This window comes from Venturia canescens, chromosome 9, assembly GCF_019457755.1.
Source record: "Venturia canescens isolate UGA chromosome 9, ASM1945775v1, whole genome shotgun sequence".
Taxonomy (NCBI): Eukaryota; Metazoa; Arthropoda; class Insecta; order Hymenoptera; family Ichneumonidae; genus Venturia; species Venturia canescens.
Window position 1 is genome coordinate 10,045,986 of NC_057429.1, and position 24,917 is coordinate 10,070,902.

The window sequence follows — 24,917 nt, forward strand, 5'->3', positions numbered from 1 at the left end:
AGCAGCCACGAGAAAACGTAAAACTCGAATCGATCGAAAAATAACGATGCTTACGACTCTCCAGCCTCGGCACGTTCCTCGGCACGCTCGAGATCAGCCTCAACCATGGCCAATTTACGGGCAACCTGTGTCAATGAATATTGAGATGATGATTTTTTATTTTCTTAGCTTCTTCCCATTCAACAAGCTCCACTCAATTATTTTCACTCGTTTTGCAAACTCGATTAAACGTTACTATTCCACAATAACGAAATTTTTTCATCGCTTTAAAACCTCCTCCGATTGGAGTTAACTTTGAGTTAGCAACAAAGATTTTCTTCAATTTCAATCTTTTTTACATACTTTTCAAATATACAACAGATTTTCGCGCATGTGAATGTTCACCGAGCCGCAACTCCAAAGAAAAAGAATTTTTTTTCAGACTTCAATCTAAAAGTTCTCGGTCATTGAAACCGAAAGTGGACGAAACGAGTTGAACAGAATTTGCATTTTGACTGAAATGAGAATTTTGAAAATTCGTGCAACTCGATCATCCATCGGGGAGCAAAACTTCCAGCTGATCGTGAGTATCGTGTTTCCAGTGGGAATAAAAAACTTCGAGAAATCGATAAACTCGATATGAGCTTGAAGAATCGAATGTCGAATGAGACTCGATCGATTTTTTTCCATAAGAAATTCGTTTATCATTTCTCGAGATACAATTTACTTGAAAATCGTCCACGATGCCCAGGATCGGGTATGAGTTTCACAGTGAAAAAAAGCCCACGAGATAGTCCACACTCAGGTTGCTGTTAGAGGAAAAAAACAAACGCACGAAAGCAGGTGACGTCAATTGGAGGATCCTCGTTCTCGAGATCCTGCGATTAAACCAAATCGTTGTAAAATCGAGGAAAAAAAAACATATTAACGAGTCAATCGAGGTCAACAAAAAAAAAAGAAACAAATGAAAAATCACGATGACGAGGCGTTGTTAAACTGGCTGGCACGTTGATTTCCTTTCCTGCTGTACATTTTATCCCCCCAAATTTCCAATTATAATAATCCAAGTATTTTATTCGATCGATCGAATTTTCTATCGCCTTAGCAAAACTACTTGCCTCCGTAGTTTGTTGTCCACTATCATCGGAAGTGCATGAATCGAATGGTTCGTTACGAGTCGATAAGATTTCGAATTATCAATTGATCGAGTTATTTTATCATTTTCATTCCGAGTAAAAAAACGTTGGCTTTGCATCGAAGCCTGACGTAACGGTAATAAATATTTTTTCTTCGGCCTGGTGGTCTTCGATTCGCGGTTATGTAAGAGAAAAAAAATCGAGAAAAAAGTAAAACAGTTTGAGTCACAACGCGAATGAAGCTATTTTTCACGCATTATTCGTTCAACACTCGATAAAATTCAACAAATTTGGCAACTTCGAGAACACTTTTGAACTTCTTTCCTTCACTATTTTTCATCCAACTTTGATTATTTTGATTCTCGTAATTCCCACCGTATTCTATGAACTTTAAAAATCCCTAAAAATTTGCAATATTAAATAAACTTAGTCGAATCGCGATCGAATATTCGAGATTGTCGTTGGGCTCTGTCCGCTCCGGACGACCCTCGCTCGTTGTCGATTGATAAAAATAAACGAAACACAATAAAATTACGTAAATGGAGCAAAGAGGCGAAAACGAACAGCAGAATCCACTAAAATCGTCCAAAAACACGTCAACGATGAAACACGCGTTTGAACTTTTTGTGCACAACCATGAATAGCCCCGAATAACAGTTGAATAATTTCATCGAATAGTCTCGTCGTTCGGTTACCCTTTTTCCCATATTTGTCGCCACAAATTCCCTAATTATTGAACTCGCAGCCTGACCAGTCTGTTCGATCGGATACGAAGAATAAAAACAAGTAAAAAATGAATTTCGCACTTGGAAAAACCACTAGAGCACCACTTTTCTTCGTTTCGTAACCGCTTATTTTTTCTTCCTCGCCTAAAGTGGCTTTACCCCCTTCACTGCCCCTCCGTTTTCCCTCAAATTAAGGGATTGAGCTGATTTTTCGTTTGAAATTTCGCGGTAAAAGCTCTCGTGCACAGCACCAAGCTCCCAAGTCGTTATATTCACACGTGTCGATCACTAATTTTTCCATTATTTCGATTACCAATTTTTCAGCATCGATTTTTCTCTCTTTTCTTAATCAACGCTCGAATATATTTGTTTCTCTATTCGCCTGGAGACGAAAAAATGCCATGTTTTTATGACCGAAAGAAAATTCGTTGCTTTCGGATCGACAACGAGACTCGATGTCACGAGATCCTTAGGTTGCACAGCCGGTTATTGTAATTACGATAATGGTAACGCCCGGTATATTGGAACGACACATTTTCAGCGAGCACACAGCGAGTAGTTAGGGTTAGGCACTTTACTAACGACTAGGAACCATCATCATCATCATCATCATCATTATTATTATCACTGCAGTCACGCTTGGTTCCTTTCTTTATTTCAATATTTTCTTTCGTCGAGGGGTCTCGAACCTCATCGTATTTCTTGTCTGCTTCTTCAGCTAAGAACCGAGCCTCCTTGAGCTGATTCTCAAGAGCGTCCATACGCTCCTCGTCGGCCAAGCTCCGGTTCTCGAGAATCTTGCGGGCTCTTTAATACATGTACAATCGAGAGAAACTTTCGATTAATTTCATTCTTATAAAAAAAGTCAAATAAATAAAGAAACAATGAAAATTCGTTGAAAAACTAAAAACGAAGAAAAAGTATGAAATCCTGATGAGATTCTCTTGATCCAGCGATTTTTCTCGGCTCTGCTGCTCGGCTCGCGGTTCCCCATCTGTCAATATGCTGTAAATATCGTACCCAGTGATCGCACGACGACACGAAAGTTCTCGGTTGGAAAAATCCTTTTTCATCTCAAGGAAAATTTTCGAGGCTATTTTTAACGTTCAATGGATTAAGACAGAAACGTTCAGAGGCAAAAACGAAATAAAACGAGTGATTTTTCGAACCGAGACCATTTCACCATTCGGTCGATCAGCTGATAAAGAATTTCGAGGAATGCGCTCTTTAATATTCGTCGCGGCGTGACCCACCTCCTCGTATTTTTTATCCGCCTCCTCAGCGATCAGCTTAGCTTGTGAGAGTTGTTGCTCCAACGATGAGACCCGATCGTCCTCCATGTTCGTACGATTTTCGAGGGTCTTGCGTATCCTATTGATATCGAACATTTATTTTCTGTCGTTCGTCACATCGAAAAGGCTCGAGATTCAAGAAATTTACGTGGGAAATTAAGATTGCTGAGAAATTGGACGACTTTTTTTTTCATTTCGATATATTTATGTCTTTTAGCTGCAGAACGCCAAAGTATTTCGACGTGAAGTTGAGTTGTGCCGAGGAAAACAAAATTTCTGTGAGTTTCGTTATATTTTATCGATTCGGCTTGACACTCGATCGCCCAAATTCGCTGCAACAATAGCATCTTTCCTCACGAAAACAGACCTCGATGAAATCGAAACTGCAAAAGTGAACTCGAAGCGTTTCAAAGCCAGCGAGTTTTTCAATGTCACGAACGCCGCCATCGAATGACCGGAAACGAGATTGTCGAGTTAACGAGCCTGCGATAAGCTTTCACTCTGGTCAATTAGCCGTGAAAATTCACGGGGATTCAAATCGAAGTTTCATCGCTCTCGCAAACGCTCGTTTCCTCTCGAATCGAGTGAATCCATTTTTTCTCCATTTTTTCAATAATTCGTTCACAATTTTTCTACTATTAATTCTTCGAGCGTATGAAGATTTGATGAAAAAAAAATTCCTCGTCGACGGCACGCCGACTAAATGATTTATCGGATGGAAAAACAATGCGGCGAGACTCGCGCGCAACGTGCACCGATATTAACGACCGGAAGTGGCCGAAGCGCAGCTTCCGGCGTGTCCAAAAAAGCATTCAAAAGAGCGCATGCATTCTGTTTGAATTTATTCTCCGAATGAGAATAAAGAAATTGAAAACATTTCGCTCTCATCGAATCTCCACTCGCTCGATGAAAGTAACTCGATTTCTCGATCGTCGAAAAGCTTGAGGCCTTAAAATTCAACGAATTTGAGCAAATGTAGCGAAAAATATAAAATCGAGAAAAAATCGAATTTTCTTCGTTGCATTATCAGGGCTCAGGCTTTCGACGCCAATTTTTTTCTTTCCACTTCCATTATTTCAACTTCTGACTCACATCAACGAGCAAAAATTCTTGTGAGAAGTAACAACCTCGAATGCAACGAGAACGGAGGAGACAGATAAACCGAGTCTCTTTATTTTCGTGAGTCATTCCGAGCGATAAGAAATCGCGTTAGAAAAAAAAACACGATATCACTGTATTGTTGGTCGTTGAAGGGTTTGATGACTGATAAAGTGAGATTGGTGAAGAATCTTGGCGAGCGAGTTTACCGAGCCGTAGGAACCGGATTTGACAGTTATTGAACGAAATAAACTTTTGTCTAGCCAGGAGCAGGCTCGAAGCAACAAAACCGTAAGAACAATGGCCAAGTTCCAACAAAAAGTTGAAACGTCGCTTCGTTTCCAGATAAAATCGATCGCAAAATAGTTTTCAAATAGCAGCAAAAATCTCGATCTAAAATGGGCTCAAAAATCAGCTCTTTTTGTCCAATCTCCTTGACCAGTTTTTCTTATATATATAAAAAAAAAAAAAGATTGAATCTCAAACGATTGAGGAGCGAGTTAAACTTTGAATTCGCATCGAAACGTGAGTAATCTCGTGGAACATTTATTCCAAACATCTGTCATAGAGATAGAAAAGGAAGAGCAATGAGAGTCGGGAGAGCTGCGATAGAGCTCGTCGTGTCTCGGATTACGAAGACACGTGGGTGCGAAATACGTCGATACGGGGGAACGTAGCTTCGACGTGAATCAGCAGCCTCGCGGCTCGAGTGAGTGAGTGAGTGAGTGAGTAAAGTAACGAAATTGAATACAGAGACGCGTCAGTTGATCGGCGGATTGATCGAGAGGGTCGAGAGCCACAGCCATAGTAGTTCAGTCTTTTATTTCCTGTTGTTGTTTTTCTCTCGCGGAGGGGCGAATAAATTTGGTGACTACTTTCGGCAGCCAGGATGCCTTGCAAATGGCTCCGAATTTCGTTCACAAAAGCGTTGACGGTCGGGGATGAAATGTTAGAATGACTGAAATTTCGAACAGGCAAAATCTCGAGTTTGTAAACTTCGAATGATAACATGGAGACAAATGAATTCGACCAGAGCTTTGAATGTCGAAAATAAATAAAGTACAAGCTTCAAGGTTCGAAGCACGTTTACGTCGAAAATAGAGTGCAATAATCGCCCATTGTACGACGACTACAATATCGTTTTTCCGGAGATTCGACCATCGCTCTTTCGATTCATAAATTACTGCAGTCAACGATACTGTGAATATTAAAAATTTTGAAAATATTATAACGAAAGAGGGAATATTAGTGAGGTTGAAATACTGAAAGGCCAAAAAGTCGAACGGTCAAAATGGCAAAACGCTGGAAAGTCGACCGATCGAAATAAAGAAATGCAGCGGAGCTCGAAATACACGAGCCTCTCTCGCACTCACTCAGACCGGTGATCTCCAACTTCGAACATCGATGACACTGAAGTTTCCAACGTTGGAGTCCAACGAAATGATCTAAAAAAACTCTCAAATACTTCCAGTAAATCTCCAATTTTGTTCCCTGCCGAATTTCCAATTCGTCATTTTTCAAGCTACATCAATAATCCGTGAAATAAAAAAACAATTAATTATGAATATTTTTTTCGTTCAATTCGTTGAACTCCAACGTTGCAAACTTCAGCGTCGTAAACATCGCCATTTTGGCTTTCGCCAAAAGAAGAATTCACTTTCGATTTTTTGCTACTCTCCATTCTGGTCTGTCTATAAAACAACTGCTCTCCATTTTGAATTCGAAAATATGAACTTTTGACTCGTTCGTATGGTCTGTTAAGGATATTTGGTACAGGCGATACAATGTTGCCGTGCTAAACCATGCTAAAAACATAAAAAATTCCAAAATGATGAGAATTTTATAAAATTTGGTGAACATATTCTCTTTAGTGCCAAATTTGACAATACAAATTTTTTAAGATTTTTCTTCTGCACAGTTATCGAGTAATTGATCACTAAAGTTCACGTGTACAAGCATAGCGTTTCCAATAGATATACATTCCGGGCATAAGAAATCTGCTTTAATGCGTAATTACTCGATAACTAAGGAGAAGAAAATTTTGTAAAAAATTGTGTTTTCGTACTTGATGTTGAAGAACATTATGACCAAATTTGATCAATTTGTAATTATTTGGACTTTTGTACCAGACATCCTTAAAATTGCATTCGAAATGAAAACCGTCGAAATATATATTTTCGAGTAAATACGAATTCAAAGAGGGAATATTCGATTAAACGCTAAAATCTGCTAAATAATCGATTGGAAATAAGAATTTCGAATAACTTATTTCTCTCCAATCTGATATTAGAACTTTGAAAATTTCGAAATATCGAGCGTTATAAAATTTGGTTATTTGACAGGTTGAACCCGCATTGACGTTGCTGTCAAATTCTGGACAATCGAAAGCGTCTAGGAAATGAGAGGTTTTTCAAACCGTTTTCGAAAGTCCTTCAGGCTGTTGCTTTGGAAAAAAAAAACAAAACAAGAATTGGCGGATAATTTCCAGGGGTGAAAATCTAAAAGTTAGGTGTGCCTCGAACCACTTCGGCTCCGAAAGTGAGCGTTTTCTGGGCTTCGAGAACCGAGAAAATGTTGGGAAAGAAGAAGTTTCGATGCGAGGTCACTGACTGCACGGACGGGAGACGAAAATTGATCGGTTTCTCGTTCAAGTTCGACGCAGTGTTTAACTCGCTCATCTCCATCGATCCGTCGTTCCTTAATATCTTTTTTTTCTTCCAAAATGAGAGAAAAAAAGAGTTTGAAGGCGAACGAGAAATCCGGCTTCTTACCGTTCGCTCTCATCGGCGGCTTGGGAAGCCTCAGCCAATTTGGCGGTGGCTGTGGCGAGACGTTCCTCGGACCTCTCGAGATCTTCCTCGAGCAACTGGATGCGACGGTTCAGGGCGGCGACCTCGGATTCAGCCTGAAACGAACAAAAAAGTATAAAAAATTAATTTGAGTGATAAAATCCGTAAAACTCGTTCTTTGGACTCGATTTTTTTTCAATAATTTTCCTATTTTCGAAGAGCCAGTAATTTTTAGCTCGCAATTACAGCAGGCGGCGTTTTACGGCCGAACAAATGAAATGCTCCCGTACTTGAACGGCGACCCACCCAAACCTCGTCGAGCGGCAACGCCGCCGTAGTACGTTTCTCCCCATTTTACGCTCAACTCGATTCTTTGCTCGATCGAAACCGAACGCAGACTCGCATGCACGCGTCATCGCTTCCGAATGTTGCAAAGCCGGAAATCCGCTGGAAATTATGCGCCGCACAGTTTCCGCGTGGCTTTTGACGCTCGGTTCCCAGGACTTAAAAAAGCGGGCTCTCTCCCATCGGTCGTAGGTCGCTGGGCTATTTTGCATGAGAATTCGCGAGGGCCCCCCGTCAAATCCAGCGAAAACGCGTAATTCTTCGAGTTTCGAATCGATGAAGCTGACTGAATTTATCCAGTTTTTCAATAAACTTGTAAAGAAAATATTTCATCATTGAAATCACTCGCTTTCCGAAGATTCAAAGATTAGAAAAATCCGCTATTATAATCGCGAACCCAATGCTCTCGGAGCGTGCATCGCTCTGAGCGTTTCTCGTTAAATTCAAATCCGCGCTAAACCGGAAGTGCACGCGATAACGGAGCGAGCCCCCACCGCTGACTCCGTTCAACGCCAATGGTCCATACTGGGCCGCGATCCAGGAAACGAGAGGAGCGATAAAGCCACGAAAGTGTGCTAAAAAATTTGAAAAATACGTTTTTTCCAAATTTTGGGATATTTTTGAAAAAATTTTTATCAACTTTGCTATTCATCGAGGATTTTAAACATTTTTTACATTCCTGAGAGCTCGCGCAGTGTGCAGTGAAATCAATCCCTGAGCGAAGCTCCCAACAAAACGATCCCCGCGATCGATTCAGTGAAAATACCTTAAAATAGCAAAGCACATCACTTTTTTCTCTCTTTAGGTAGCTCCGTGGGAGTGTCATCTAGTTTGTCGCTCATAACGACAGATCACGTAACGCTCCTCTCTCGTATTAATGGCGCAATGATGCTCGTCTGTACACACGAGCATATTACGCGTTGCGCTCTGTAAGCTCACAATTAGAGGTAATTTCCTCGAGAACTCGATGCTCTACGAACACCCTGGAAGTTCAGCCACCTCCAATCGAGTCAGAAGACCAGGTAGGATCGTCAGTCTCAACGAGGCACGATCGGCACGTCGATCAGCTGATCGACGACTGTTTTTCTCATTTTCTTTCCAAGGACCGCACTAGGGTCAATTGCGAATGATTTTTTGGACGAATTTAAGGTAACTCCTTTACTGCATGCTAGTCAAATGAGTGCTAAATTTTCAAAACGCTTTTAGACCAAGCTCAACGTACCGATTAAACTTATTGTTAGCAGATATGTATTCAAGCATATTTTATAAACGTGAAAAAATATTAAAAATGATAGTTTTGCAAAACTATCAACTGATAGATGCAAATTTCCATGATGACACATTTTCGCAGCTATTTTTCAAAGAATCATCTGTATTTTTTAACCGATTTTATTGCACCGAGTCTCATTTTGTTCCTCAAACGATCCTCTACCAATTCACCACGTAGATTTTCCTTTGAACTCATTCCTGAGAGAAATTATGAATGAAAAAGTTTTTTCACTTAATTAACAATTGGCTGCAACTGTGAAACGATCAAGTTAAAAAAACAACTACATGGTGGATTCACAGAGGACCGGTTGAGGAACGGAATGAGACTTGCTGCAATAAAATCGATCAAAAAACGCAGATTATTCTTTGAGAAATAGCTGTGAAAATGTGTCATCATGGAAATTTGCATTTATCGGTTGATGGCTTTGCAAAACTAGCGTTTTTAATATTTTTTCGCGTTAATAAAATATGCTTGAATACATATCTACTAAGAATAAGTTTAATCGGTACTACTTTGAACTTGGTCTAAAAGCGTTTTGAAAATTTAGCACTCATTTGACTAGCATGCAGTACAGGAGTTACCTTAATCCGTGGAATGATCGACGATGAGTATAAACTGATAATTGATTATTAAACTTAAATAAATAAATATTATATAAAAAATAAATAAATCATTAAAGTTGTCGGATAATTTATTATTATTATTAGAAATGATAAAATTTAGATATATTGAGAAACAAATAAAATAATATACTTCGCAATGAAAATCGCTGTCTCCGTCGCTTTCGCTACGATCGAATGTCGAAATAAAATAATTTCGCAATTTTAGGCTGAGTCAGCTCGGAATGTGCTGATGAATCGGGCGTTCGTTGAAAAGACATTGAAAAATATTGAATTTCCGCGTTTCGGCGTGCAGACCGACGGTTGAAAAAATATGGAGAAACGCGGGCTGATAGGGAGCGAGGAACTTGCAACGATTCGTTGTAACTCCGTGCAAAAAAAGGCAAAAGGTAGGAAAACTTGGGGAAGAAAAGGGACGCGGATTCGAAACGTCAGACAGAAAGGAGAAGGGAATAAAAAATGAGGAGAATGGAGAGCGACATTTGAGTTAGAGCAAAATAAAAGCATGAAAAAGAAGTTGAAAAAAATGAGATGAAAGAGACGAGACGAGCAGCGAAGTCTCGCATTTTTCTGTCAAAGATTTGGCGCTCTTCGGAGACCGAGAATGACGAAATAGCGAGAGGGAGAGAGAGACGGAGCTCCCCTTTCCGGAAGCTTTAATCAGTTGCTTCGTAACAGCCAGACTCGTGCATTGAAAAAAATGTTTTTATGACGCTCGAACAAAGTCGCTATTTTCGTAAGGAGCTTTGAAAGAGTCGCGACTCGAGCTTGCAAGCATTCGCCTTTCGTGGCTGTTGAAAAGTAATATTTTCTTCGGAGATCGAAGAAAACGACGCTTGTCACTTTCACCTTGAGAATTGACTTGTAAACATAGAATTCTCGACGGTGAAAACACTCGGTCGTTTCTCAATAATAATGAAAAAAAAAAAAAGAAAAATAAAAAACGTCGTTTCGTGAAGGTGTGACTTTAACGCTCTTCGAGAAGATTCGGTTTCGCGGGCTCAGCTTTGACAACCTTTCATTATTTTCATTCTTCTCACTGAGAAAAACATTTGATTGCATCACTTGAGAAATGATCAATTCACCTAAAATATTTAGTCCCATACGACAAAATTACACAAGATTTTAGATAATGATTCAAATAGACAGCGATTTGGATTTACAAAATTAAGGATTATGTGCCGACAGTGAAGTTTGCAACGTTCGAGTCCAACGAAATGAATGAAAAAAACATTCGTAATTCACCCATTTTTTATTTCACGAAATATCGGCGCAGGTTGAAAAACTACGAATTGCAAATTCGGCAGGGAACGAAATTGGATAACTACTCGAATTATTGGAGGCTTTTTTTTAACATCATTTCGTTGAACTCCAGCCTTGGAAACTTCAGTGTAATATTATGTGACGATATTTGGCTCACTCTAACGTCATATTTCGTTGCTAAAACTTTCTTTCGAGGCAGACATTTGTATAGACAATTGACTCGGTTCGCCATCGATAAGGTTTTGTTGAACTACACGAGGAAAAAGGTCCGACTATCAAAATTATTTGTCATTTTGCACAAATCATATTGGCTAAAGTTTCAATAAAAAAGGGAAAAATCGAAAAAAAATCGTCACCAGTTTTCAAGTTCTTTGATGAAATGGTTTGTTTGTGAGAGCCGTTTGAAAATTCTGTACGACGCAACGTTGGAGTTCAACGAAATGAACGAACAAAAGATTTATAATTCATTATTTTTTTATTTCACGAATTATTGATGTGGCTTGAAAAATGATGAATTGGAAATTCGGCAGGGAACAAAATTGGAGATTTACTGGAATTATTTGAGAGTTTTTTAAGACCATTTCGTTGGACTCCAACGTTGGAAACTTCAGCGTGATAAAACCGGCATATTCGCGTATATTATAAGAGCTTCGACGAATTTAGAGTGATATTTAACCGACCAGTGTGATTCGATTTACAAAATATTTATTATTCTCAACAAAACCACTCAGATGCTTCAGTACTTGATATTCAAATAAATACGTGATAAAAGTGTGTGTGAATTAAGTAGAAATAAACAAATGTTTCGAGTTTTTCGATCCAAAGGTTTGGTTCAACTCGTTTAGTGAATTCACATAAAGCAAAATTTAGTGATTGGTATAAATGTTCCTTATTTATCGCAAGCGAATGTTTGGTCAGATCAAGCAACAAAAATATCAACAAAGGACATTCAGTTGTTGTACCGATTTTTTTCTCAGTGTACTACCCTCATTTTGTGTCGCTGAGACAGAGATGAAAGTGGGGGAATAAAATGGAGTGTGATCGATGGGAAAACGATCGTTCAAACTGGCCACTGAGATGATAAATTTTTGTAGAAATTTCAGAAAATTTTAACCCACGAATATGGCTCGAGAATAATTGCAGTTGGGAAACATTTCATTTTGCTCTTACATGCGACTGTGAGCCAAACGTTCGACTAGAAAAAACAAATTCGTTCGAGGAAGCTTTCGAACGGAAATTTGCCACGAATGCAGACAACTTTATGAGGTTTGGTTAAGGAAAAAAAAAACGATGACTGACTTGCGATGAGATAAATCAGCGATTATCGAAAAAAAAGTTTTTATCGCCTCAGCAGTGCTCGAAATCGTTTCCATTGTAATTAGACAGTCGCCTTCGACTACGGTCATTACGTCAGCTTTTTCACGATTAGAAAAAAGTGAGCTTGAGCCGAGTGAAGAAAAGGGAGATTTGACGTAGTGAGGATCGAGCGGGCTCAAGGTCATTTTTTACCAATTAGCGTGCCCGTACAAACTTCCGCGCGCTCAATAAATCACTCGAGTTTCATGAATTTACAAGTGACGTTTGCTCACTAATTCGAGGGAATTACTTTCTCATATATTTTCAACGAAAACCGACGGAAACCTCGAAGATTGTGAATAGGAACGCGCTCAGCTTGAAAGTACAAAAAAGCTAACGGATTTCCTCGGCTTCGGCGAAGGAGAATCGAGCCCACGCTCGTTCTTTGACAACGCAGCACGTGTGTAACTCTCAAGAATTGCTCGATCCTCAAATCAATATTCTCACTGAGTCACTCGGATCGTTTACCCCCTTTTACCGATGACTCGACTTAAAGATCTATGAAAATCACGAAAAAACAGCAAAATTCTTCGAAATTCACGTGCTCGTAGAATAAACTTTATTTGCGTGTCCAAATGCCTAGAGAAAATCATTTTTTTCAATGAAATAACAAAAAACTTCACAAGATTGTCAAAATTTCATTAGTTTGTCATTGAGAATTCTAACGTTGATGTGTTAAAAAAACATCGTTGTAACGATATTTTCAAAATAAGCTGCAACCGAAATGCAGTTGAAATCGAGCTTCCACTGATAATTAAAAAGTCGGACGTAAGAACGGCTCTCCGCGAATCATTAATTATATTCGTAAAGGGCTGCTACGAGGCGAAGGGACTCTACGAAGAGAGAGAGAGAGAGACGTTCACACGAACGTCACGCAACTGCACGAGAGTTCTTGACATCGTGATTTTATCTGTTTTTTTATAGATGCTTTCGAAGTATTAAAAAGCTCGAAAATAAAGAGCGAAAGAATTTATTAAGTAAATGGGATGTAGGAAAAATTTGACGGTAAAATTGGGCCGGAGAATGCCCAGAAAATAGTAAAAATCAGTAGAAATATAAAAAATAATGAAGAGCAGGGAAAAAAGAAAGATGGGGGAACGAAGAGTCGAGTGAGCGATAAAGAGAGCCGGCTTTTCGGTTGGCGATGTTGGGGGCTCGGGTAAATAGGTAAAAAGAATGCGAAGTCTGGGGAGAGAGAAGAGAGAAAGAAACAGGTGCCCCTCCCGGCTTGACGAAGTCGGAGGCGGGGGAGAAAGCGAGAGAGAGAGACTCCAGCTTGACGACGAGAGTTCTGACACGCACGATCGATGCCTGTAACCGAGAGAGCCGGAGACGCCGGCTTTTTCGAAAAACACGTCTCCGTTTATTATTCCATGAGATGAAAAAAAAATACTCAACATTTTCGTACGTTAAAACAAATAAAGCGACGGTTGTCAGTGATGACGATATATCGGGAGCGAGGGAAGGGGGGAGAGAGAGAAGATTTTTCGTCACAATCGACGTGTCCCCGCGAAGGAACGTGTTTTGCAAGAAAAATCGTCTCGGGAGTAGCAGCCGAGTCGTCGTTGAGCGAGACACGAAATGGATGGTCTTTGAAGCAGCGAAAGAGAGAGAGAGAGAGAGAGATCAAGAGTGGAATGTGCGGTGGAGGCTTTTTTCACGTGCGGTAAATTCCATGTTCGACAAACCCGCGAAAATGTCAGGGAATTCTACTGCTCTTGACAGTATTCACTGAAAAATCATGTCGAGTTTAACGCGACTCAACGCGCAGCCGGGCTTACACGAACCGCATATTTTCGACGGGACTTTTCACCCGCAACACTCTCGTGTCCGATCAAAGGATCTTTTCGTTCAAGGGAAAATGAGAACTGTAGTGTTTTTTTAAGGCAAACTCACTTCCTCGCGTCGCAACGCTTCAACCTGCAACCGCCTCTGATACTCGTCACATTCGTCCTTGTATTTCTCCATTTCCTCCTTAGTCTGACGCATTTTCTTCTTAAGCATATCGAGTATATTGCCCTGTACTTGGGTCGTCATTTTGTGTAGTTTTATCGCGGGTCCTTCTCTTTAATATTTGACACGTTAACAACGTCACTGAACCCTTGTCGCGTTTCTTTTATCTTACGATTCCCACCTCGTCAAAATAAAAGTACAAACGTATATATATATAAATATATGTGTGTATTTGTATGTACAGGAATGTATTGTTGAGAGGAACAAAACAAAACACTAAAATTTGGCAGTTCGAGCCCACGGGGTGTATGGAGGTTTTTGAAAAAAAGCTTTTTTCCGTTCGAACGCGATTGTTGTACACCGTGGATTGTACTCCGAACTGTCGTCACACGAGCGACCACCGACTGCTTCGGCTGCACACGAGAGCAAGATGGCCGCCGAGCAATATACTCCAGTAAGGCCTTAGCGCTCGGTTGAAGCGCATGCGCATTCTTGTCTTTTTACTCGCTCTCTCTCGCTTGATCTCCAGTAAAACGCGAAAGTAGTTCCCTTCTCCTCTCACCCTTTCGTTCTCCTATACGCACCGGCAAATTTTCTCAATTCGGCGCGTAAAATAGTTCCCCCACCGTACGAATACAAATGTCAATTAGGTACGACCAATACGGCAAGTTTGAAAGGCGTGGAAAAAAAACAGCTATGAATGAGGAAGCATCGTTTTGTCAACACGATACGTTGCTCTGTACTCTACATCGAGGCTTTATAAAGGGGGAAATAATGAGAATTACGTTTGTATTCTGTCTCCGGTCGGGAGTGAACTCGCTCTGTACATTTTCGTACTTCACGGCGCTGCCACCCGAGCGCGCTCTGTCGGCTAAATTTGTAGCAACCAATCGAAAAACTCTGTTCGATCTAAAGCCTCCGGAAATACCGCGCCCGTGTTAAAATCCCGCTCCGTCGTTCGAATTACGTTGCCAAACAATTCCACTCATTGTTCCCATCCGAGTTTTCAATCGCGACATACGTTTCGTTTTTTTCACTCGTTACGCCAACATGTTCATCTGGATATATTTATTGCGGGATTGAGAAACTTTAGTATCGGAACGAGCGAAACGAAAACTCAACTTAACCTCAAAAAAATTTCGTTCGCGCTCGTCTCTGCTAATTGTTTTATTGGAATCGATGAATTTGATGAATTCGCATAAACTTCAAAAATAGTACAATCTCTCATAACTAACGATCAATTTAACTGATTAAAAAATTCATTAAAAATTATGGAAAATGCACCATTTTTGTGCATGATCGTTTCAATCCATCGACTAATACTGATTCTGTCGAATTGAATTTTTATGCTGTCAGTTCCATGATCCAGCATCACGGTAAGTTAATAAATCCGTTTCGAAGACCTTGAGATCGGTTTCCACAACTTCAGTCCACTTCATTCCTTTTTTTCAAGTGTAAATAGACGCTGAATTCCTTTTGGTGAATTTGCTCGACGCTGGCCCTCGCTCGCGAGGGTTTACGTCATATTGTATACACGAATAGGCTTTGGAGAATATCCACTACGCGATGAATCACCATTATCGCAATTATATATCGTCAGCTCCCATACTCTTTCTCACATCTCATATGGTGCTCGTGTTCTAAACGCGATAACTCGGTAAATAGAAGCATGTTTTTTTAAAAGACTGTACATATGTAAATATTCGTCATAAATACGCTCATAAATCTGCAAAGAGAGAGCCTATTTGTATTTCTGTTTGTTTGCCCATGAAACTTTGACAAGCATAAAAAATGCGAACTAGGATCCGTATTATGAAAAGTCGATCTAAATCGTCACGAAATCTAACAATGACAATAATTTAAATAAACCGAACTTCACATATTCGAGGAACTCGAATGCAATTCCAAGACTGAGTGACGTATTTCGAAACGGAACAAAAATGCTGTCATTCAAGTCGACTGCGCAAAATGGTCGAAATTTTTTAACGTGACATTTTTTTAGAAGCACCTATCCCAGAACACTCGTTTTCGCTTAAACATAACCTCCATAAGGATACAAAAATACCGTTTAATTCGCTAGCTTCATGACATTTATCTTGACGATCAGTTGTGAAATGAAAGATGATAAATTTTCTGAAAAGCCGATAAAATAAAGGAGAATGGATTTAACATTTAATCTCTCCAGACATCGCAATTTTTGGAGAATCGTTGACGCTTTCGACGCTTCAAAGAAATCGCCCTTCCGAGCCCGTTCTTCGAGGTGTCAAAACGCGTTTACACGTTTCTGTTTATTTTTACTTGAGAAATAATCTGACGCGCTCTTTACGATGTTCGTGATTATTTTTGGGCGCCGTATGCAGCACAGCTGCGCCGAAGTAATAATCGGACGAAACCTAACACTGGAACGGCGCCAGCCATAAAAAGTTCACTTCGCGCATCGACTACACTTCGCAAACTTCGTGCTCGATCGCCGTGCACCGAAGCTCTATTACTTACAAAAATTATCCACTCCGGCAAGGACTAGGGCGGCAAACTTCCGAGGATTATTCGGGAAATCGTCGTTGGAGGGTTCGAGGGTCGCCATCTTTCGAGGACGAATGTGCAACAGGCTCGACAATGCGAGTCAATAACACTGTCGAGTTCAAATGACGAGCAGTCAGCGACACTGAGCAGATTCAATTTGGTTACGAGCAACAGAGAGGGAGAGAGAACGAGAAATGAATAAAGAAATAAAGAGACGGAGAGAGAAAGACGGTCGTTCTAAATTCTTCGTGTCGGGCTCATGAACGTGGGCGTTTGCACTCGTTTCAAATTGTAACATCACGGCAATGCTGGTCGTCGAGAAATGGGGGGGGGGGGGGCCAAACCAATCCCTCCCTCCTTCGCCCCCTTTTATTATGTTGCCGAGGCATCGGAAACACTCGCTTACGCAATTCCTTCGGATATTCGAGTTTGAGTCACTGGATCGCGCGCGGTTTTCGCGTATTTTTAGAATATGCGAGAGTCTGGCAATCGACACGAAGAAGCGTGCCGATTGAGAGAAAAAAGCGAGAGATTAAAAAAAGCATCGGAAATTTGATGAAAGAGAAAAACGAGAATAAGATCGCGATAAATAATCATTGCGTTTGAGTCAAAAATAACCTAGGTGACGTGATCCCAAGCGAGGAACGAAAAAATAACTCCCTAGTTCGACCGAGTGCCGCTCGCCCCTGTGGAGCCACTTGTCAAGTTCAAAGTCTGCAACAGTTCAACGTTTTTCGTTGTTTTTTTTTTCTTCAATTATGGTCTCCCCCTTGTTGTAAACGAATGAAAATAAATGAATCTTCCTGCAGGAACGTTTTTCCTCATACAAAGTTTTTAAATTGAGATGGTCAGTGAGAAACCAACGAATTTCCCGACACTCGGTAATACAGGAATTGAAAAGAACTAGCATTCTTTAGACCGATGCAAAGAGTGCGTAAGAAAAACTGAAAACTGAATGACGGACTTGTTTAAACTGTAAATCGAATACTATACGAGTTGTCCAAACTGGTTCTTTGCATAATTTCCAAGCAACGTTAGAGAAATAAATTCTTTCGATCGTGTCGCGTTGAAGGCATTAGATTCGCATTGATCAGAAATACACTTGGCTATCGTTCCAACGACGTACGCGTCGTGAATGCGAATCTCAATCGAGGTTAGAGTGACAGATGAGAAAACGCGTTTGTAGGTTATGTTGAACGAGAAAAGATCGAATACTAGAAATTCTCGGGAGTTCAGGAAATATGTAAGGTCGGAATAGTTCTCAAAATTCAACGAGAGCGACCGGAAATGACATTTCGTGGGAGAGAAAGAAGCGAAAAATGCAAAGGAACGTATTGCTTTCGGTCAGTAACCTCAAAATTAGCGAATTGAGAGTCGAACAGGCGAGCAATTTGTCGGAGAATGAAAACGGTCGTTAAATCGTATCGATCGACTGGTACGGACCGCAGTACTACCTTAATAAGGTCCTTCGCCTTGCGGAAAGGCAGGCATTCAAGCTCAAGGTCATAACGAAGCACGTGCTGCCCTCGTGTTCTCCCATACAAGCACACTTTCCAAGCATTCGCCCCCGCCCCTCGAAATTCTCATAAATTGCTCAATTGATTCACCGATCGTGATACTGACCCGCTTGAGTTGATTTCCCATTATATTTTTAAGCTCGTTCCTTATAAGACTGAATTTCATCATGGTATCGCTCGAGAATATAGAACTTCCGAAAGCGAGTCCAGGGTAGTCGGCGCATCGTTTGCGTCTTCTGGCTTCTCTTTCGGCTTGTACTTCGGTTCTTTCGCTGGGACACCGTAATTTAGCCAATTCAGCGAGTTCAGGATCTTCCTCGACGTTGGGGGTCTCGTCGTCAGAATTCCCGTCGCCCCTTGCCCTCGCGACCGCGTGCTCAGGCTCGGGGCTGCTACCGTAACAATCCTCTTTCCCTCTTGACCTCAATATCGTTCTGACCGAGTCCCTCGTTACGTGTGATCTCGACTGATTACCGCTGGATATTTTTTTCGGTGAGACTTTTTCAGGGTCATTTATTTTCACGCTATTTATTATTACATTTTTACAATCTTCGTCGACGATTCCTCTTACGTGAGAAACGTCATCATCCTTTCTTACGATCTCGAGATTAGTAAGATCTTGATTGTTATCAACGATAAGGCCACACTGCGCGGGCCTGGGCTGAACGCTCTTATTGGTACGATCCGTCGTTTCACTGTCATCGGATACTACCTCAACGTTCAACTTTGTTATTGTATCGTTTTTAACGTCGTCTCTCGTTCTGTCACCTTCCAACAATGTTTCCTTCGTCCTTACAGCTAATTTTTTATCTAAACCTTCGACCCTCGTTCTCGAGTCTCCAATGTTATTGCTATTTGATCCTCTGCTTTGTTGATAATCCTCATTGTTTTCCTCACTTCTTGTCGAACATATTACAGCCTGTCTCGTGGTAGCTACAGCCGGTTGCTCCTTCGTCGATGTATTCTCATTGAACTGATTACTCGTCAACAATGTTTCGGGGTTCGATATCGCTGATTTAATTGTTCCAGCAGGGCCACACTGCGCGGGTCCTCTGCTGGATACATCAAGACGACGACGTGTAGCGTGTCGCGGATGATGTTGATGACCCCGACGTCTCGTTCCCATTGTTGACGTACTCAATGAATGATCCATTGTCACCGTTTATTTTTATTCTACTAATCGGGTGCGTCCCTTCGTACTCCCTATAACCACCCCTCTTCTAACCTTCTATAAACCCATGAGGGAGCACCCACTAGCGCTCTACTACCCCAGCACTGCTACCACTGCACCAGACACACCGCCATTTTGTCTGTCACTGAGCCTGGATTGCACACGTTTCCTGGCCCCACGACGGAACACACGCCGTTTTTACCCATACCAACTCGTTTCACCATCTCTTCTGCCCCCTCTGCCGCCCTCTCTCTCGCTCTCTCTCTTTCCAAATCTACCCTCTCGTTTCTCCGTCCTTTTCGTTACAATACATTTATAGTCACGTACGACTTCGCTCTACACACACGCGCCTGCTGCCCGAGATCTTAGCTTCTCTCAGTCGCACTCGTTGCGACCGACAGCGATCACTGTTGTACATTTTTGTTTTTCCTTCATTCTCCCACCCCGACTTGTCGCGTGGTGCGCTCTGCCTCCTTTTCTCTCTTCTGCGACTCTTCGCTCCCTCCCCATCCAGCCTTCCCAACATCCCAACGCGTTCGCAGCGCTCCGGTCTAACCCTTGCGTCAACTGCTTCAACTAACTAAATGTCGTGTCTCCTCGACTGACTCGATTCTCTGCGTTCGTCATTACCAAACCAATCGTTCTCTACTCGCGGCTGACCGCACGAATTTATGAAACTTTTGGCCTGATTCTTCCATCGGGATACTCATTTTTAGTTTTTTTAAAATTACTTTGTATCAATGTTCAAGATCGTACACATTCGTAAAAATTTTACGAGTTTGATCGTATTCGGCTTATTTGTTGAAACTGATTCAGCGAGTAGTTCGTGCTCATGCGCAACTCGTTGCGCTGGAATTTTGGCGTTTTAGATTTTTCGTTTCAATGTTCCATCGATATTTTTTATTACCATTTGACTTTTTCGAGACAAAAGATGCAGACTTTGCTTTATTTCACGGGATCGAAAGAAAGAATTGCGAGTTTTTTTTCTAGTTCAGTGAATCCTAACCTATTTGTGCTTCGGAGGGAAGGGGCGAAAAGTGTCCCTGATTTTTGATCGTTGCGATGACTTTCCTACGACGCTGTATACACGCTTCATTCTTGTCGCGCGTTTCATGCTGTTTCAAATAAATAATACACGAACGAGTCATTGGAATTCCTTTCGAAATTCCATACTTAACTTTCTGCGAGCGAATGTTTATTTTATTACTCACAGATCTTTGGCTGGGAACGAACATGCCTTCGGCACAATTTCAGAACGGATTGACACCTCAACAAGGTTTTTTCCACCTCGTCGAAATCATTATTGTTCGCAAGACACATTTTTTGTTTTGTTTCGCGAATGTGACACTTGCCCTCTACAAAGGTCGTTCAAAGAGTCGCATTTTTCACACGTTTTGTAATTCCATCGATGGACATAAACAGCTGTTTTTTGTTTACGCAGCTTTTTAATTCTTGCAAGAATTTCAATATTGGGGAATACTTTTTTCAAAACATTCTCTCTTCCCCTCGGCTCTTTGTTTTTCTTTCGTTGCAAGAAATTCCTGTTACAGATTTATTTCGAAACCTTACGATAAGTTCGTCAACGTAATTGTTGAGTACGGACATTTTTTTCTCTTTATCTCGAAGCTAGAGTGTTTGAAATCTCATATTTGATGATAAGAAAATAATGTACTTAACCTTTCAAGGACGGGGATTTTTACGTTGTGCATAATATCGATGAATTTTTCAAGTGAACCGTCCTTTGAAGGTTAAGAATATCTGTGAAATCGATGGATCTCTCAAATTCTTACTTTTTTTCAGGATCGAATCGAAGACAATTGTTCTCGTGTACGTAAATACGAGAAAATTGAATATTCTTTACATACTGACAGAATATAGCTGCTCATTTTTTCTGGTTGACTTAATTTTTGTTCGTTTTTTTTTTTCAATCAACATCAAACAGTTATTATTAACACGTAAAAATTTCGTCATCGATTCCGCGAGTCGAAGCACATTTCTGTTTGTAAATAATTCGTGCATGAAATTGCAACGGTTTTTTTTTCGCTTCCGCGACAGGGGAAGACAAGGAAGAGCGATCAGTTGAAAATTCTTCTGCGTAAATAGCAAAAAAGAAAAATGAAGTGCGACGTAGAAAACTGGAAAAAGTGACTCACGTTCTGGAGAGCCTTGTCCTTCTCCTCAAGTTTGGTGTTGACTTGCATGAGCGCCTCCTGCGTTTGGTCAAGGTCATTTTCGATGGTTTGGATCTTCTTTTGCAGGGAACGAGCTTCCTCTTCAGCCTAACGAAATAAGAGCGAATGAAAAATCGATTGAACTTTGAGCATCGAAAATGTTGTTACTGATGAATTGAGTCGGTTGCAGCGAAATTTTCATTCTTACTTTTTCTGCGCGGGCATTCGCATCGCGGGCTTGCTGCTCGCAGAGCAATGCGCGGTCCATCGCATTGTCCTTCTCCAGCTTCATTCCCTGCATCTTCTTCTTGATCGCGTCCATCTTGTTTTCTTTTTTTTTCTTTTTAGCTTACGAAGAAAAATCTGTAAAGTTAATTAAGGAGATTACTCAATCGAGAAATTGAACCCTTCGATAGATTCTTTAACTAAAAAAAAATCAATTACGATAATAATCCTAAAATCTTCGAACAATGGCGGCCCGATTAGTCGATGCAATCGCGTTCCATTGTTTAATCTTCCCGTCAAATAATAACGCAACAAATATACATGAAAACTAATGAAATCAACGAACTCCAATCCTCGTTAAATAATCCCGCTCGAAAAATATTTATTCAAAGAATAATAATTCAACGGATTACACGCTCGTGAGACCAGGCTCGGGCTCACGTTCGAGAAACCACGATCGCGCTTCTGGATCGGTGTATAATTAGCGACCTACCAGGGCACCCCTCCCTATTTATAGAGGAAGGTCTTTGCTGAAGTGAGATCGAATCGAATGAGACCCGGGACTACGCCCCGATGAGTTTATCCATTTTTTTGCTTTTTTCCGCTCTTAAGGAGGAGTTCTGCTTTGGAAAGTCAAAAAAATCGGTTGTTTTTGGGAATGTTTTTAGGATAGTCGCAAATAACTCACCATAGCAAACTTTTCGGTGTAGTTTCAAGATATTTAAAGAGTAAAAAAACATTTTTTTTACGTAAGAAATACTAGTTTGTTTGGGTAGAATGTGGAGATCGTAATTATTGTCTGCAACGAAAATTCCAAATTCTTTTTCCATTTTCATATATTTTTCTTCCATTTGAACCTAAAAAAACCCATAAAATTGCGAAATTTTATATTTTAGCACGCTGAAGTGCCATTTTTTTTCTTTAGAAGCCTTTTTTTTCAAACTCGCTAAAAATATTATAGAATTTCGCAATTTTTTCGGGTTCTTATAGGTTCGTATGGAATGAAAATATACGAAAATGGAAAAAAAATTTGGAATTTTCGCTGCAGACGATAATTACGATCTCCACATTGTCCGCAGCTGAGAAACTTCGGCAATCCGACTTTTTGCATAAACCATGTACAAATTAGTATTTCTCGCATTGAAAAAATGTTTTCGTACTGTTGAAACATCCTTGAGACTATACCGAAAAGTTCGCTATCGTCAGTTATTCCCGTCAACCGAAAAACATTCCCGAAAACAATCGATTTTTTGACTTTTTAAAGCAGGACCCCCCCTAAAATTTAAAGAGCGATGAAAAATTCGTATTTTCTCTCCCATTGAGAAACGGTTGTTGGTATTTTTTCACAGACTTTAACAATTTTGTATTAATTTTTGTTTCTTCCCAATGAAATTTAGTCGTGCGAGCTTTCTGTCCCTCTCACGAGTCTCTCGGTCTCAACCGCTTCGTTTCGGAAGCGCAACGCGAATGGAATTCTTCGAGGGATTCGCCACTTGTTCAATGGAAACCTAATCGCGATATTTCCCCCTTAAACTCGTCACCCGATCTCGCGCGCTCCTCATTTCTTTTTATCCTCGAATCCGAGTGTCGCATTCGAACGAATTTTTCGTTTGAATCTCGACGCATAAGCCACAGGCGCTCGAGGATTAAGGGGCTTTGGAATATTAAGGTCCTTCGGAGCTAGTTAATCGCGTAAATGCGCCTAAACGTATCGAGTTCTTGGCCGCATTTTGTTTTCATCCTTTTATTCGTGATATCCGACACTCACAGTGAGTCGTTTTAAACTGAAATATTCAAAATGAATTCGTGAAATACCAATAAATTCAATATTTTCAATGAAGTTTACAAAAAATCGATAAAATATCGGCGCTCTCGATCCGTCCTCGAGACAATCGACATTATTTTCGCAACCGTCAATGCAGCCGTTCAGTTTCTCAACATTCTCGAGCCGATGACGTAAGACGCAAATTTTAAGGGAGTTTACGAGCCGACGACGACGCTTCGATCGCGAGGGTTGGTTATTTTTACTTTGGCGGATCGAGAGAGAGAGAGAGCAAAACTATAAAAAAGAGCGAGGAAGAGCGAGAGAGACGGGGAGAGGGAGAGGGAAAGTCGTTCGGGATCTTGAGCGTCGTCGGACCTTTTCGGGTTGCGCACAGCCGAACGTCGCCGTCGACGACGATGCTCTCGCCAAGTAAAACAGAGCTCGACGGTGTCTCGTTACCCTCGACGAAATTCTTCTCCCTTTCCCGACGTGTCTTCGAGACCATTCGGAAATTGACTTTTTTCGACCGCATTTTTTCGAGTATTTTCACTTTGAAAGAGTGAAAATTCCTCTCAAGTACCACGAAACAAATATTTCGCTTATCGTTTCGTTCTTTTTTTAATGCAACGAAGCTTCGACAGGTCGAAAAAAACTGCTGCTTCACGAATTTAGTCCAAAGACCCAAGATTCGCACTCGCGAATAAAAAGTCCTTTGAATTTTCCATTTTTTGAGTAAAATTGCTCGAAAGGGTGGCCAAAATTCGTGAAACTTGATCGAACACCGACGACCACTTTCCTTTGTTCTATTACGAGTTTCCGTGTGCTAAAAAATCTAAAATATCGTGCCTGCGACGCGCCGAGCTGTCAAACGCCTTCGCCGACAATTTTCCGAAGGCGTCAACAGTATTTCGGAAATCCACTGTAAGCAGCGAGCACCGAAATAGTCGATTGAAAAAAAGGCATCGAGGCTTCGAGAGCTCGGGCTTTGTTGATAAACTAAGGCACCGCGAGGGGGAAATTCCTTCGGGAAATTTGACGTCACCGGGCAAGTTCGATCCTCGATCGATTTACGCAGTGGCGTAGATCGGTATGAAGATTATTATTTTTATTTTTTAACATTCCCCCTCGGCCGGACCGGTTTTGTATGAATGCCGGAGAAATATGAACAATCATAACGAAAAGGAAAACAATTATAACGAGGAGCTTCGTCGCGAGCACGTTCAACCGCTTGCTTCCTCCTCGTATCAAATTTCATTCCACGGAATCGCACAAAGGAGCGTGATACGAAGGCTTATCGGTTCCGGCAAGAAATTCACGAGGAGAAAAGGTCGCTCAATTATCTCCGGACAATGGAAAATAGTTTATTTTGCCACCGATATTTTTTAATTTACGTACGAGCTTAAATCAATGTTTCCAAGATCGATGAAGCTTTGAGAAACTTCGATGAATTAAATTCAATCGATTTTCATCAATATTTCTGTTAACTTATATTTTTTTCAACAATTTTACGATCGTTTATCTCTGCTATTGTTATTCGAACTGGCGAGGGACGTTTACTCACTAAATTGGCAAGCTTCGTTGATCGTCCGTCGAATTGGTGCGTTTAAGTTGCACGTTGAGTCACGACTGGCGGTGTCCGGGAAGCTTTGCCGACGATCTCCCTTTCCTTCCTCGCGCGCACGAGGAACGTTAAAGTCTCGAGAAGAAAACCAACACCGG

General features: G+C 40.9%; 1 protein-coding gene across 22 annotated transcripts in view; it reads right to left on the bottom strand.

The window, feature by feature from the left end:
• Nucleotides 1–24,917, bottom strand: part of LOC122416452 (tropomyosin) — a 34,118-nt gene extending 9,201 nt beyond the window's left edge. For 4 of the 22 annotated variants that reach the window (XM_043429425.1, XM_043429434.1, XM_043429424.1 and 1 more), the window contains exons 1-6: nt 24,760–24,917; nt 21,417–21,571; nt 21,191–21,316; nt 7,002–7,135; nt 2,530–2,647; nt 55–125 (exon numbers count right to left, since the gene is read on the bottom strand). In XM_043429425.1, coding sequence (XP_043285360.1) covers nt 55–125; nt 2,530–2,647; nt 7,002–7,135; nt 21,191–21,316; nt 21,417–21,530 — 563 coding nt within the window. In that variant the 5' untranslated portion in view covers nt 21,531–21,571; nt 24,760–24,917. Of the gene's footprint in view, nt 1–54; nt 126–2,529; nt 2,648–3,093; nt 3,212–7,001; nt 7,136–17,972; nt 19,362–21,190; nt 21,317–21,416; nt 21,572–21,652; nt 21,824–24,759 lie in introns of those variants that run through there. The other 18 variants (XM_043429431.1, XM_043429428.1, XM_043429430.1 and 15 more) reach the window with 13 other exon arrangements.